Source organism: Zea mays, chromosome 1 (genome assembly GCF_902167145.1).
Source record: "Zea mays cultivar B73 chromosome 1, Zm-B73-REFERENCE-NAM-5.0, whole genome shotgun sequence".
Classification (NCBI taxonomy): domain Eukaryota; kingdom Viridiplantae; phylum Streptophyta; class Magnoliopsida; order Poales; family Poaceae; genus Zea; species Zea mays.
In genome coordinates, this window is record NC_050096.1 from 263120164 (window position 1) to 263137135 (window position 16972).

A 16972-nucleotide genomic window follows, 5' to 3' on the forward strand; every position below is an offset into this window, starting at 1 on the left:
CCTCACCCCCCGGGAGGAAAAGAGTGCGGGCCGATACAAGATTGTTTTTGCAAATTACAAGGGCGAAATCAGCCCTGAGGAGTCAAACAAAAAATTTTCGGAGGTTGTCGATGTTCCAGGAGTGCTCCAGGTCCTCGCCGCTTGGCGTTGTGAGCCTGTAAGCACTGGGGGAAGCTTTTGTCTTGACTATAAAGGGGCCCTCCCACCTGGGCTCCAGCTTGCCCTTGGACTCCATCCGAGCTGTCCGGATGAGTACGAGGTCCCCTTCGCTGAACTCCCTTGGGATGACTGAGTGGTCGCGCCATGCTTTGGTCTGGGCTTGGTACTTGTTCAGGGCCTGTAGGGCGAAGACTCGGTCTCCGTCAATGAGATCCTTTGAAGTTGGCTCGTCCACGTCGGGGACGGCTGACGGGACTGTTCGCGGGGACCCATGCTTCATTTCTTGCGGGGTCATGGCCTCCGATCCGTATAGAAGGCGGAAGGGAGTAAACCCGGTCGCCCTGCACTCAGTCGTGTTTAGTGCCCATACTGCCTCAGGTAGCAAATCGGTCCATTTGCCCTTCTTTTCATCAAGGAGCATTTTCTTGACAGCTGTGAAGATTTTCCCGTTGGCGCGTTCCACGACCCCGTTGGACTGCGGATGATAGACTGAAGCGAAGGCAAGCTTGGTGCCAATGGAGAAGCAAAAATCTTTGAAGTCTTGGTTATCAAACTGCTTGCCGTTGTCAACTGTCAGTTCGGACGGCACTCCGAAGCGGCAAACAATGTTTTGCCAGAAGAATTTTTGGGCAGTCTTTGATGTTATTGTAGAGACAGCCCGCGCCTCGATCCATTTGGTGAAGTACTCGACAGCGACGAAGGCGAACTTAAGGTTTCCTTGAGCGGTGGGCAGGGGCCCGACGATGTCCAGGCCCCAGCGCTGGAGAGGCCATGTATGGGCGATCAGCTTTGTATACTGCGAGGGGCTGCCCGACCGAGGAGAAAACTTCTGGCAGGCTTCGCAGGACCGGGTGACCCGATTTGCGGCGCAGATCATTGCGGGCCAGTAAAAACCCTGGCGGATCACCTTAGCAGCTAGGGCCCTTGGGCCTGCGTGAGAGCCGCACGTGCCACCGTGGACTTCACGTAGGATCTGCATGCCTTCGGCTTCGGTGACGCACTTAAGCATTGGCTGACTGACCCCTTTCTTGTAGAGTTGGCCCTCAATCAGTGCGAAGTCTCGGCTTCGATGTCTGAGGCGCTTGGTCTCACTGACGTCGGTTGGATGATAGTACCCCTGTAGGAACAGGGTTATTGGTGCCCGCCAGTCTTCGGTCATGATTAGGTTGACTATGCGGTGGCCCTCGCTATCATTAGTTATTTGGAGCCCTTCGGGGCTCCGGACGGCTGGCGTGCCGATGGTGTGAAAGAACACGTCGGAGGGCAAGGGCTCGCCCCTGGCGGCAGCCTTGGCCAATGCATCGGCCTCCTCGTTCCTGGCCCTATCCACATGCTGCAAGGTGAATCCCTTGAACTGTCTCTCGAGACTTCGGATGGCCGCGAGGTATTGCATGAGCGCGGGATCTTTTGCTGCAAAGTCTTTCTCGACCTGGCCGGCAACTATCTTGGAGTCTGTTTTGATGATACATGTGGTGACTCCGAGGGCCCTTAGCTTGCGGAGGCCGAGGATGACCACTTCATACTCTGCTATATTGTTTGTGCATCTGTCGGATTCCAGAGCGAAGCTGAGGCGTGCTGCATATCTGTGTTTGACTCCGGCTGGTGAGGTGACGACTGCAGCGACGCCTGCCCCCGCATGGCACCATGCGCCGTCGCAATGGATAGTCCAAACCTTCTCTGTGGACGGGTCTGGCTGTGTTATTGGCCCAGTCCAGTCGACGACGAAGTCTGCTAGGACTTGTGACTTGATGGCTGTCCTGGGCTCGAAGCTGATGTGGTAACCGGATGGTTCGGCTGCCCACTTGGCAATCCTCACCGATGCCTCCGGGTTTCTGAAAAGTTCGCCGAGTCCTCTGTCTGAGGTGACGCGGACCTTGAATGCTTCAAAGTAATGGCGCAGTTTGCGTGAGGACATAACGACTGCGTAGGCGATCTTCTCCAGCTCTGTCATGTTGCACTTGGACGGTGTCAGTACCTCGGAGACATAGTAAACAGGGCACTGTCTGACCGCACCCTCAACTGTCTGCTCCTGCACTAGTGCCGCGCTGACCGCGTGCGGCGAAGCCGCGACATAGAGCAGTAGGGGGAGCGAGGAGTCGGGGCTTGTGAGGATGGCCAGCTCCGACAGGTACTGTTTTAGTGAGGCGAAGGCCGCTGCTTGCTCCGGTCCCCAGGCGAAGTCTTTTGCACCGCGGAGTGTTTTGAGGAAGGGGAGACTTCGCTCGGCGGACCTGGAGATAAATCTGTTGAGAGCGGCCAATCTGCCTGTCAGACGCTGGACGTCCCTGGCGGACTGCGGAGGCGACATGTCTACGATGGCCTGGATCTTGGTTGGGTTGGCCTCGATGCCTCGGTGTGACACCAGGTAGCCCAATATCTTGCCCTGGCGAACATCGAAGACGCACTTTTCCGGGTTTAGGCGGAGTCGTGCATCTCGCATGTTCGCGAATGTCTCGGCGAGGTCGGCGAGATGGTCCTCCTTATTCTTGCTGGCGACGACGATGTCGTCCACATATGTAAATATATTTCTGCCAACCTGCCCTTCGAGTACTGTTTTGGTGAGTCTGGAGAAGGTGGACCCGGCATTCTTGAGACCCTCCGGCATTCTGATGAAGCAATAAGTGCCGAAGGGTGTTATAAAGCTGATGCTAGCCTTGTCTTCCTCCTTCATGTATATCTGGTGATAGCCGGAGAAGCAGTCGAGGAGTGACATGACCTCGCATCCGGCCGCGCTATCGACTATTTTGTCGATCCGTGGCAACGGGAAATTGTCCTTTGGGCAGGCCTTATTGAGACTGGTGAAGTCTATGCACATTCGCCATTTCCCGCTTTTTTTCTGCACCATTACAACATTGGAGAGCCACGTGGGGTAAGCCACTGGCTCGATGAATTTGGCCTCTAGGAGGCGGTGCACCTCCGCCTTGGCGGCCTCTGTCTTTTCGTCGGACATTTTGCGAAGCCTTTGCTTTTTTAGTCGCACCGAAGGGTCAATTCCCAAGCCGTGCTCAATTATGGATCGGCTGACTCCGACCAGGTCGAGGGCGGACCAGGCGAAGACATCTTTATTCTTGGCGAGGCAGCAGAGAAGATTCTCTTCTTCATGTGAGGTAAGGTCTTCGCTGATAGTGACTGTCTGCTTGGGCGTGGCCTGATCGAGGGGGACAGTCTTGGTCCACTGTGACTCAACCTTGCGCTGGTGGAGCTCTTCGGATTTGGCATATTTTTCAAAGAGCTGATATAGCTCCTGGAGGTTCTTGGGTGGATCTCTGATACAATGACTGTAGAGGACGCCGGCACGAAGGCCACTGATGGCGTAGTGGATAGCGATCTGATCATCGACGGAGGGCAGCTATGACTTGAGTGTTAAGAATTTGCGGTAATACTCCCGCAGGGTCTCCTTTTCCAGCTGCTTGCAAAGCGAGAGCTCGGCCAAGGCGTCAGTGTCTGGGCGGTACCCTTGGAAGTTGAGCAGGAACTTGTCCCTGAGACTTCTCCATGAATCAATGGACATCGGGGGCAACCTGGTGAACCAGGTGAGTGCTGGGCCCTCTAGGGCGATGATGAAAGACTTTGCCATTGTGGCGTCGTCCCCTCCGGCGGATGCAACGGCGACCTGATAACTCATTATGTATTGCGCCGGGTCGGTGCTGCCGTTGTACTTGGGATAGGTCCCTGCTCGGAAGTTAGCTGGCCAAGGCGTCACTTGCAGGTGAGGCGCCAGGGGACTTCGCTCGTCGAGGTAGTTGACCCCTTGGAATGGCGCGGCGTGCTGGAAGGTGTAATCACGCTGGGGGAAACGCGGGTTCTCCGACTGTGCTCGGTGTTGCGGGGGTGGCCCATGCTGCAGGCCGAGGTGGCCTTCGCGCGTGTCTTCCGGTTGTGCGTGCTGCTGGAGGGGTGGCTCTTGGTGCAGGCCAAGGTGGCCTTCGCGCTGCATTAGCGCGATCTCGCGCTCGAGGTCTTGGGCCTTCTGCTCCTCGTCGCGTATCATTTGCCGCACCTTGGCTAGTGCGGACACACGCTGGCGCTTGGCCTCCAGTATCTCTTTCTGCCTCTGGAGATTGCGGTTCTTGAGGCGCAGGGCGCGCAGCTGTAGCTGTTCTTCTATTGAGACGCCGAGGACCTCGCCGTCCTCGGTGAGGTCCGCGCCTTCCAGTGGGGCGAAGCCTGGGGGCGGCTGCGGTTGTCCTTCGGGCCCGCAGGTGCGGAAGGTGTCGTCTTCGCAGGTGCGGGGAACATTGTCTTCAGTGGGCTCTTGGTGGGTGGATTGGGTGAGGGCGAGGGCCTTGCCCTTTCTTGCGGCAAGCAGTGCTGCCTTCGCAGCCTCGTCAGCCTTCGGGTTAGCTCTCTTGGGTGCCATCGCGGGTGGTGTTGTCGTAGCACGAACGGTGGGCGCCAAATGTTGGAACTTGCTATCAGTCGCAAGAAGGCCAACAGGGGAGAATGGTGTAGACAGTAGGGTTACGCGTGGGATGGCAAATAGCTCTGTTAACCAGGCCTCTCACGGGCACTGTGCGGGGGTATTTATAGGTACCTGAACGCCCAGCGCCTTGTGTTAAGGACGCATGTGCCCTCAGCTACCTGGGTTGTCCCCGGAATATTCCCATAAAGCAGGGTTACAAACTGTAATTACAGGGATGCCTTTACAAATTAGGCCTATAACACGCGGCGGCCACGCAGGGCCCGTTACAATGGGCCGGATCGCACGTGGGCCTCTGAGCTGGACGAGGCCGCACTGTGGGATGCCTTCGTCGCCGGTCTTCGTCTGGTGCCGATCAAGCGAAGGGTGTCCCTGCCTGCTTTGTCTGTCAGTGCAGTGGCTAAGCAGCGGAGACTTCGAGCGAAGGGTGGCGTTTCTGCCTTCGCTACAACACAGCTAATGAGACTGCTTGATCCATGCTGCTACATTGAGTAACAAGAGGAATTGTGATGAGATGATACAAGATGTTGATTGCTAAAAATGTTTGCTACTATGTATGAGTAGATAGTACATCTTTAGCCTTAAGAGAGTCACACTTAATTTGACAAAGTTAAAAACTTGATTTAGAAACTCATCTAGTGCTTTTGGCAATCAAACCCCTCAGCCAAACAGCTGCATGTCTAGAGGTAGAGGAGTAGACTCTTCACACCGGGTAAGTCTAGCTGAGTATTAGTATACTCAGCCTTGCTTGTGGCATAATTTTATAGGTTCTCTGGAGGACATGGTTGCTGGAGTGACTTGGCCGTCCATCTTGCCACCGGGTTGGACTGTCGAGTGGGACCCTACCTCAGCTAAGGAGGAGCATGAGGAGTGATGGGACAGGCTTCCCCATCTCTCTGTTTATTTACCGTTAGTTTTATTCCGTTGCATTTCGAACAATGATGACTACTTTTGCAAAACTCCGATGGGATGTAATAATTTAATACTCCTTAATGTATGGTTTTATGCTTTATTGTATTTGCTCTGTGACTCACCTTCGAGTGAGATTGTGGTACTTGATCCTGTCGGTGGCCTCGTCGGACTAGATCCGAGGGATTGACGGGTTATTCCCATTTAAGTGTGGTCTAGCCTCTAAGGCGGGACTTAGGCACTTAAGTCGGAATAATTCGGGCAGTTCCGCCACAGCTGGTATCGGAGCTTGTACCACCATAGAGGAATCAATAAAATATAAATACCATCCTTTTCCGAAATAAAACTTGATAGAAACAATGTTGGATAGATCGTAGGACGATCAGGATAGATCTAGGACGTGGAACCTTAGGATGATAGAAGGGTAGCTAGGTGGCTGTGTTTAAGCCCTACTGGCTACTGTAAGGGATGGGAGTTCTTCCCTATTTTTCCCTTTATATTGATGTGAGGTCGTTCAGGACGAGCATGCATGCATTCTTAAATTAAATTAAACAAATGGAAAATTAAGTAAGGACTTAAACACAAAATGATGACCAACTAAGTACCCCAGTACCATTTTTATAATTGGAGAGAAGCTGAGTCTTATTTTCTTGTTCTTTTTATAATTCTTTTTCTTTTACTTACGCTTAACCATCCACAGATGACTTCCCACGGATCCTCAGACGACGGGAATGCACTGTCCCACACTGACGGGCTTGCACGAGAGGGCTTTCCCCGCATTTTGTGGGAGGTACTTCAGGGGGCCGGATACACGACACCTCTTCAGTACGCGGTGCAGCAGTTCGAGAAGCACCGGGTGCCCCGCTGTAGGGTGAGGATGACCTTGGAGCCTCATCCCCTGCAGCCAGGCTGGCGTTCACTGGACTCTGAGTCCTTTGGATACCGGGCTGAGGACACGATCGAGGCGATTGCTCTGCACGGGTTGACCACCTTCTGCGGATTCCATCCCTTGGAGCTGTCTACCCACCCCATTGGCTTGTTCCCCGCGAAAAGGGAGGACGACCCAATGTGGAAGGATCGGGTGGAGCATGCCAAGGACATCTGGGTTATCTACCCAGGTCAGACTGCTCACTTGACCGTGCGGTGCATGAATGCCCTGTACCGTCTGCAAGTGATGCGTGGTGAGGCAATGTCTCATTTGATGGCACTATTGGAGGCAACAAAGATCACCTTGGACAACAGAGAAGAGCTTGTGGTTGACTTGTCTACTGAGATGGTGGAAAAGGATTTACAGGTGGAGCAGCTGTCAAATGAAATCCAAGAGCTGGAGGAATTAGTGGGGACCAGTGAGAACACCATCAAGGTTCTTGAGGATTAGCTCATTAACACCCAGCAGCAGCTTGCCGAGGCTAATGAGCACCTAGATATGCATCACCAGGAGATCCAGGACATGGAGGCCAACGAGGACGTCGACATTGAGGGAGGAGAGGAGCCTGCCTCCAGCTTGGACACTGCTGGCTCAGGGATACCACCTTCCCCCGAGTCGAGTGTTGCCTCGTTCGCTCACTAGGTATCAGGAGTAGGGTTAGAAGTCGGTGATGGTAGGACTCCTTACAGCTAGCTTAGCTTTTGCACCCTTGGGGTACTAGGCTAGTTAGAGTTGAGTCTTTTGGACTATTGATGTAATCATGTTAAACTCTTTTGGAAGCATGGTTGATGGATGATGTCAGTTTTAAATTGGGAAGAAAATGTTTGTGCCTTTTTAAATCCTTTATGTTTATGTCAGAATCTATCAATTCGCCTTTGACTCTTTCACCGTGATTAAACCTTAAACTTGAAGATGTGTTATTGAGGATATATGTGATTTTTTCAGATGGCCGGGAGACAGCGACGCGGTCAGAATGAGCGCGTTCCTCCACCGCCGCCACCGCCTCCCACTCTGCAGGAGCTAATGGCTCAGAAGAATGAGATCTTGAGGCAGCTAGCTCAGCGTCAGCCACCACCTCAGCACTATGGTGGTGGAGACCATCCACGTCACCCCGCGACAGCTACCTACCAGGAGTTCCTCAGTACCCAGCCTCCTTTGTTCACTAGGGCAGAGGACCCACTTGATGCAGATGTGTGGTTGAGAGAAGTGGAATCCAAATTCCCGCTACTTCATGGAGTTTGCTCAGAGGTCACTAAAGTCAGGTTCGCCACCCAGCAGCTTCGCGGACCCGCAAGGACTTGGTGGGACCATTTTCTTGCCATGCAGCCAGATGACCGAGAGGTGGAATGGAGAGAGTTCAAGGCAGCTTTTAGGGGACACCACATACCAGCCGGGATTATGGACCGAAAGCTCAACGAGTTTCTGGCACTCACTCAGGGCAACAGGACAGTGTTGCAGTATGCTCAGGCTTTTATTGACCTGTGCCAGTATGCTGGGTATCATGCAGATACGGACGAGAAGAAGAGAGACAGGTTCAGGAGGGGGCTCAGCACTAAGCTCCGTGACCGTCTCAACACCGTCAGGGCCAACAACTACAATGAGTTGGTTAACATGGCTATCTCCCAGGAGGACTGCATCACAGCTCGTCAGGCAGAAAAGAAGAGGAAGACCCCTGTGGCAGGACCCTCAGCTCAGCCACAGCGCTTCAGGATTGTGTCTGACACTCAGAACAGGGGGACCTCAGCAGCAGCAAGGACGATGGGTGATCCGACCACAATAGCAGCCACAACAGGCACCCAACCGCACCCAGTTTCCAGCTCAGAGGAACAATCAACAGCAGCAGCAGTATCGCCAGGCAAATGACAACAGGTGTTTCACATGCGGCAACACCGAACATTATGCCAAGAATTGCCCCAGGAACCAGCAGAGACAGGGGCAGAATGTTAATCAGAATCAAGGCAAGAGACAGAAGGTGCAAGTGAGGCAGGGCAGGCTGAACTTCACCACCATGGCTGATATTCCAGAGGGGGCACCCGTCATGACTGGTATCTTTACAGTTTTGAATTATCCTGCTATTATTCTTTTTGATTCTGGTGCATCGCATAGTTTTATCAGTGCAAAATTTAGTACCAAGTGTCAATTGCCTTTTCACCACACCAATGGGGGTATCACAATTTCAACACCAGGAGGCAGGGTTGCCACCTACCAAATCAACAAGAATGTGCCTGTAAAGTTTGGTAGTCTGATAATCAAAACTAACCTCCTCATTTTGGGTTTGGATAGCGTGGATATTATATTGGGAACTGACTGGTTGACCAAACATCAGGTTGTGATGGATATTGCAGCTAGGGCCATTGACGTGCACTCACCGACCTGTGGTGAAACCACATTGTATTTGCCCGACCAGGGATGCACCCGTTCTTGTGCCTTCGTTATGATAGAATCCCCAGTGGAAAAGATCCCAGTGGTCTGTGACTACCCAGATGTTTTTCCGGATGAATTGCCAGGGATGCCACCTGACCGAGACATCGAGTTCGCCATCGAATTGCAACCCGGGACTGCTCCTATCTCCAAGAGACCCTATAGGATGCCTCCCGCGGAATTGGCAGAATTGAAGAAGCAACTGCAGGAGTTGTTGGACAAGGGGTTTATTCGCCCAAGTACTTCACCATGGGGATGTCCTGCCTTATTCGTGAAGAAAAAGGATGAGAGTTTGAGAATGTGTGTTGACTACCGCCCTCTCAATGCGGTGACCATCAAGAACAAATACCCACTGCCCCGCATTGATGTGTTGTTCGATCAGTTGGTAGGAGCCAAAGTGTTCTCCAAAATAGATCTTCGCTCAGGTTACCATCAGATCAAGATCCGTGCCAGTGATATTCCCAAGACAGCCTTCTCTACCAGATATGGGCTCTATGAATTTTTGGTAATGTCTTTTGAGCTGACCAATGCCCCGGCTTATTTTATGTACTTGATGAACTCAGTATTCATGCCAGAGTTGGACAAGTTCGTGGTCGTTTTCATTGATGATATTCTGGTCTATTCCAAGAATGAAGATGAACATACTGAGCATCTGCACATCGTGCTTCAGCGACTGCGCGATCATCGTCTTTATGCTAAGTTGTCTAAATGTGAATTCTGGCTGAAGGAAATTAAATTCTTGGGTCACACAATTTCTCAGGATGGGATATCAGTTGATCCTGAGAAGGTACAAGAGGTAATGGATTGGAAACCCCCGACTACAGTGAGGCATATTCGGAGTTTTCTGGCAGGGTATTATCGACGATTTATTCTGGATTTCTCCAGAATTGCCAAACCAATGACTGAACTGTTAAATAAGGGAGTTAAGTATGATTGGAGCCAAAAGTGCAAAGATTCCTTTCATACTTTGAGGCAGCATTTGACAACAGCCCCAGTGCTGGCTCAACCTGATAACACCAAGCCCTTTGAGGTTTATTGTGATGCTTCTGGTATAGGATTGGGATGTGTCTTGATGCAAGATAACAGGGTAATTGCTTATGCTTCCCGAGCACTTAGGCCCCATGAGCAGAACTACCCTACACATGATCTGGAGTTAGCAGCTGTGGTTCATGCTCTCAAAATATGGAGACACTACTTGATGGGAGCTCACTGTAACATCTACACTGATCACAAGAGCCTCAAATACATTTTCACTCAGGCAGATTTGAACATGAGGCAGAGGAGATGGTTGGAATTAATCAAAGACTATGATTTGGAAGTACAGTACCATCCGGGCAAAGCCAATGTTGTAGCAGATGCCTTGAGCAGAAAGGCCCAGTGCAATTGTATGAGCATGGATGCAAGATTTACCACCCCGTGTGATGAGTTGTGCAAGCTGAACCTAGAAGTTGTTTCTTCTGGCGGCTTAAACTATATCTCGGTGGAGCCCACATTGCAAGAGCAAATAGTCAGGGCACATATTGAGGATAAGGGTGTTCAGGTCATCAAGGAAATGATCAAGAAGAAGGCAGAGAAGTACAAGTGCTTCCGTCAGGACAGCAAGGGAATTCTATGGTTTGGAGATCGATTGGTTATTCCCAAGGACCCTGAGCTCAGAAAGAAGATATTGGATGAAGCTCACCTTTCCAAATTCTCCATGCACCCTGGTAGCAACAAAATGTATCATGATCTCAGATCTTTATATTGGTGGACCAGAATGAAGAGGGAAATTGCCAAGTACATATCCGAGTGTGACACCTGCCAGAGGATCAAAGCTAGTCATTTGAAGGCAACAAGCCCTTTGCAACCCCTTCCCATACCATCTTGGAAATGGGAGGACATTTGCATGGACTTTATCGTGGGATTGCCCAATACCTCCAGGCACCATGATTCCATTTGGGTCATTGTGGACAGATTGACCAAGTCAGCTCATTTCTTGCTAGTACACACCACCCACAGGACAGAGAAATATGCAGAGATCTACATTGACCAGATAGTTCGTTTGCATGGGATACCAAGGACTATAGTATCAGACAGAGGAGCACCATTTGTGGCACGATTTTGGGAACAATTGCAGGAATCCCTTGGGACCCATGTAATACGAAGCTCAGCATATCATCACTACTAGAGATATGCTTATTTAAGACGCACATTTTAAGACAGACATCATTGTATTTTATAGAAGCGCCTTATATCATATGGTGATGAGTAAGATAAGACGGTTTATTGGAGATCCGTCTTTAATAAAGAAGTGTTTTGAGACAGTTACATCGTAAGAAATGTCTCTTATTGATTTAAGACGGATTGTTATTGAAAACCGTCTCAAATGAATATACCTTTTGAGTCATTAGGATTGCAAGAATTGTCTTATATTTTGGTTAGCTTATTAGACACTTGTGTCGGTGTTTTGGGTCCGACCGCTCACCCGAGGTTGCCCCTCAAGGTGTTTTTAGGAGTAGGACGGTGTCGACAACTGTAGCAAAATGGTTCGTGCCGGTTGCACGAGGGACAGTGGACAATATTTACAGGTTCGGGCCGCTTAGAGATGCGTAACACCCTACGTCCTGGTGAGTATTCTTGGTGGTCAATATTACAAGAGAGCTCCCTGAATTGAGAGTGCAGAGAGTTGATGTGGGTGGCTAAGTAATAGTGTCGATCGTTCTGAAGGGGTGCCCCCTAGGCCTTATATACTCGACCGTGGGGCAATACATGTGGATATGATAACAACGAGTAGCTAAAAGATAGTGAACTGCTTGAGTTTATCTCCACGTAACCCCGCCGACTTATCCCCGCACGGCTCCGTTGCATGGGGGCTCCAGCGCGGGAAAGTCGGATCTCTGTTGCGGTTACTCGCTCGACGTTGTGGGCCGTCCGGGTTTGCTTCAATCCGGCCTCATGTCGCTCTGCTTTGCTGGTTGTCTCTCCCCAGGCCCACGAAAGAATGACCTTACGATTTATTGGGCCCTTGGGCCTTTTGTGAGGTCTTTTACTCTTTTAGTGGACCCGGGGGATATCTATCCCCCACAACTTGTGTATATGAAACCATCTTAAATAAAGATATTATTAGTCGTCTAGACTATATGGATTATTTTAAATGTTAGTGAGTATATTAGACACTTCTAAATATGAAACCATCTTCGTACCATATTTCAAAAAGATGTATTGTGAAAAAATGTACTAAATAGTAAATTCAGCTTAGTTTCATGATATATATAAAATGTAAAAATTATCTTTGTAACTTGATACAGATGGTAAAATAGACCCACATGTGATTCGATCATTAATGTCACACAACATATATTTTGCTTTAATTCCTATCATTCACGCATCAAGGGCTTTAGTAAGCTATACCTATCCTATGTTGAATATATCAGTACTTTTACATTTATATTGTCAAACTTTAAAAACTCGGTGACTTCAAACTGTCTCCCACGGGTAGAGTAAAATAGGGATGCGTGACTATTGATAATATTGTTTGATACTGTTTGTAGAGAGAAATTTGAAATGAAGGATGTGATAGGAGATCGACTGCAGATAGCCTTAGATATTTGGACTCAACAAAGGAAATTCAACATCTAAATTGCAGTCCTCACCTGAACCCTAACTAGATTCAGCCTCCCGGTCCCCCCAACCCAAACCCTTGTCGCCTCCGCCTCCTTCTGTTCCGCCACAGCTACCGCAACGACGATGGCGACAAGCACGCCCCCCTCCATCGCCTCTGCCTCGCTGCGTGCGGCCTCTACGCCGCCCCGTTGTCGTCCCCTCCATCCTCCCCCTCGCCCCCTGACGCGCCACCGTCGCGGCAGGCTCGACCTCTTCTAGAAGCTCCCCTCCACCCGTACGTGCGCCGTCCTGCTCGACACCGATGGACACGGCCCCGCCTCCAGAGCCCCATCTCTCTCGCGCCACGTCGCAACCGCCCCCACCCGCACTATCCAGGAGGCAGGTACGGCGTGCATCTGCGTTGAGCATCTGAAAACCGGCTCGAGGCAAAGATCTACGCCGCACTGTGCGAGTGTGGCATGGGCCCCGACGAGATGGTCCGCCATCTCCTCTCCCAAGGTTCTGGTATGGATTGCGCTGTCCTCTCCCCAGTCCCCCACTCCCACGATTATGTATGTGCCTGTGTTAGCTATTCATTGTAGCGCGTGTTGCTAGGGTTTAGATGGGTCTTAGTCTCTTAGACCAGCGTACTCTCGTCTTATAAAAGAAGGATTGGTGGAAGAGGCAGACGATATGTTTTCATCCATGGAGAATGCTGGTTGTGAGCTTGATTCTCGATTGTTGAATCGTGCGGTTAGGGAATTACTAGAGAAAAATGAAATGGTTAGGGATATAGAACTTACATGTCCAAAATTGATGAGAGGAATTTTTCACTTGAACATTTAGCTACAACATTGCTGATCAATCTCTCCTCGAGCAAAGGGACTTGTAGGGAACACATAAAATTTCTCCCTGCAAAAGTATCATTTTCTTGGAGGGCCAGTCCAGGTTCAATTTAGAGCACCAAGTTAATTATATTACTGATTTTGGTTTGATTATGTAAGATTTTTATGTTCGTGCTACAGCAGCATCTCATCCAAGTGGCGCACACCCAAGCCAAGGCAGTGAGCTTCCCCGTCTCCATCACCGAGCAAGGTGTGTTCTTTGTAGCCTGTACTGAATATGATTTCCCTCCCTACTTCTATCTGAATATCTAATCAGTGCTTACAACCTTGAAGCGAAATTTGGGGTCCGGGTTCTAGGGATCATTCATGAGTTACATTTTTGGACTTGGTTAATTTATGATTCTCTGATGTTCTATATGTTTAATGATTCTCTGACCATTGAAAAATCAGTATTGCCTATATAATCGTCTTAGTACAGCAAATTCAAGTAAGGCAACATGATGTTATTTGGAGTTAGCTTAATACATGGTGGCAATGTGTCGTTTCTGTCATCATTGCTATAAAGCTATAGACCCACTCTAGCATTGCTACCTCCACCTTTCCTTTCCCTTCATCCATAGCCTAAGACACTCTTCAACCATTGTCGTTTGGTGTCTTCTCTAGAGTTGGACGCCGCTGTTGCGACGTGTTATTTGAAGACATGATGTCCCTTTCTTTTTTTTCTTTCTTTGATGCAGTGTTCTTTGTTATTTTAGTTGACTCCTAAATCCTAATGCATGTTTCGACTGTTGTTAGGCTTGCTGCAATGGCGTCGGTGATGTGAGCCTTGAAGATTCTCGTTGCACACATGGACAGTGGATATCACAAAAAATATACATCCAGTTCATCCAAAGTGCAGGTAACTGTTTTATTCAGACATATATGATTAATCATCATTCATCAATATGTGAACTCCATTGAGTAAGTATATTGTAAAGTCAGAACTAAAAAGAGGAACATTTGGTTCCACCATTTCACCTTATTATGTACTAAGGGGAAGTATTTAGAGATTGAACTGATGGCAATTACTTCAGTCTTTAAACCTGTTATTAGTGTTGATAATGTTGATTCCATTCAGCTCTGTTTTTTTTCTGCCCACCGAATCATTCGTTCCTCGCGCGTGTGCGATTCTGACGATGTGTCATGGTGGTGCCTGCGATTTCAGGCGTCGGAGAAGAAGCAGTCAAACCCGATGCAAGAGATGAAGGTCCAGAAGCTCGTGCTCAACATCTCCGTCGGCGAGAGCGGTGATTGCCTCACCCGCGCCGCCAAGGTATATATGCCCATTCCCCAGAATACTTCTCTATAGGTTCTACCTGCTGTTTCTTTCAGTTCGTTCCGCGCTCGTGTGAGCTAGAGCAAATGTGTTTGAGTCACATCTAGTTGTGCTCCACTAGTCCACTTCCATTTTTGATGAGAATTAGTTCTACACTGCAGCCTAATCTCAGCTCCTCAAGCCGTCCAATCTCCTGTGTTGTTGACACCACTTAAATTGTGACATCCAAATGCTAAGTAGTAATATGATTGTTTTCGACATCAGCTGTGGTTAGTTATTGTTCCCATAATTTCAATTAGAGACTGATCAATAGTCCCAATTTTGCTTTTATTTCTTAGCTGTGTGAATAGCTCGAATATGGTATTGCTTTGGATTTGGCAGTAGCCAGCAAGGTTGTTCAGGCTTGAGTAGGTCGATGAAGTGGTTTTGCAGAAGTTTTAAGTCCCCATTTTCTGACCAAAACAGAACTGATGGTGGGGCCAGTCCGATCCCCTTATCAAAGCCAGTAGTCACATAGCAGCAGTAGACCATTCAAGTGCTCAGGTGTCTTTCTCTTTGTGGCTTACAGGCTATCATCAGCATAGCACCTTACTCATCTCCTATCTTCTGTTTTAAACTATATTATGTAAATAGTGCAAGCAATGAGTGAAGGGTGACTAATAGGCTTCTTTAATCAGCACTGCAGTATCTTTTGTTGAATTAACCTATACTCACTTCATTTTATTTATATAATACAGTCCATTTAGCAAATTGTGTTTGATGTGCAGTGACATGACCTTGACAATCAAGATGCTCTTTCAGGTTATTTTCTCCTGAAACCACTTCTTTTGCCATCTCCTAATGTTATGGTCCCAGTTACATCTCCATTCATTGCAGGAGATGGTCCCAGTTACTTTACATGGTTCTGTTGGACACAATGAAGCCATCCAGATATGCTATTAAAAATCCTGCTAGTCATTATGGCTTTAAACTGTACCATGTCTGTTCTATTTTCAGCTAGGCAGAGCATGTTCTATTTACAGTAGGCCAGCAGACACCAGGCAGTAAGGTGATGTATGAGTCAATTATCAGGTGACAAAATGGTTATGTTTAATCATGCATGTTTTCTTCCTGGCTCTCTATGTTTCTTTGAGGCATTCAACTACTTGTAGTATCAGTGCATCACTGATATGTATATATGTGTTGATGTTCGTCATCCAAGATCAAATACATCCTGCTAGGTCATTACTTGCTAATGTGCATCTGATTTTGCTGTTGCCAGGATGGAAATGTTTTTTGGCAGCTTTCTCAGTGAATCAGTATCACCGCAGAACCTTTTTGGACACCCAGATGTTGAGAGATGCCCATTCCTGAGGAATATCAATGGAGCTACAACCTTTTCCCTCTCTTCTGCTTTGTCAGTAGCTGCTCAAGGAGGCAAGGGTCCAATTTTTGAGGAAGGGTCAGGCTTTGAGTCAGCATTCAAGCTTTTCCATGGCCGAGATGGAATAGTTCCCCTTTCAGAAAGATCATATGTATCTGATGAAAACCACAATGAGAGCATTGACATCAAGTTATATACTTAGTTAGGCTCAATTTAGAGTACACTTATGTAGAGTACACTTATTTATATTGAACCGTCGGAGTTCATACATATGTATCAAGTTATATACTTAGTTAGGCTCAATGTTAGCACAAACAGTTGATGAGCAACTTTAAATTTAGAGTACACTTATGTATGAGTTATTTGACAATGCTTATTTATGAGATATTGAATGTTATTTATCTATATTATATTAATTATAGTGTTATTAAATATATGTGTATGTATTTTTCTCTTTTAAATTATTATAATGTGGTAATTTAAGAATATACTGCCAAGTAAGTCGTTTCAAATCTTAATAAGACATTTCTCAAAACGTCTAATATCAGTCTCCTAAATAAGACGGTTTTTAAAACGTCCAATATCAGTCTTCTAAATAAGATGGTTTTTCTGTTGCAAGTGTCTATTATTATAGGCTATTCTAGTCAGTTTGAAAAATACTTTGTGACTTATAATGTTCGTATTTTCGACAGTTCTTTCGAAGAAGTGTCTTAAACAAAACCTAATGTAAGACGGTTTATTGGACAAAATGACGTAACAAATTCTTTTTTTAGACGGTTATAAATTAAAAAATGTCTTATTTAATATCTTTTAAGACGGTTTATAACCATCTTAAAAACGGATCATCTTTTGTGACTCCATCAAATTTGGACACATCATAAGCGTCTTAATAACTAAAAATTAACCGTCTCATATAACACGATTTGTAGTAGTGCATCCTCAAACAGATGGCCAGACAGAAAGGGTAAACCAGATTTTGGAAGACATGTTAAGGGCATGTGTACTGCACTACGAAAAGGATTGGGACAAG

The 16972-nt window shown here is 48.0% G+C and overlaps 1 protein-coding gene across 1 annotated transcript; it reads left to right on the forward strand.

Annotated features, from left to right (window-relative positions):
- Positions 1-15361: 15361 nt before the first annotated feature.
- Positions 15362-16323, forward strand: LOC109943775 (uncharacterized). Its single transcript, XM_020547270.3, has 2 exons — positions 15362-15650; positions 15841-16323. The coding sequence occupies exons 1-2, from the start codon at positions 15631-15633 to the stop codon at positions 16142-16144; spliced, it is 324 nt and encodes a 107-aa protein (XP_020402859.1). The 5' UTR covers positions 15362-15630; the 3' UTR covers positions 16145-16323.
- The last annotated feature ends 649 nt before the right edge of the window (positions 16324-16972 follow it).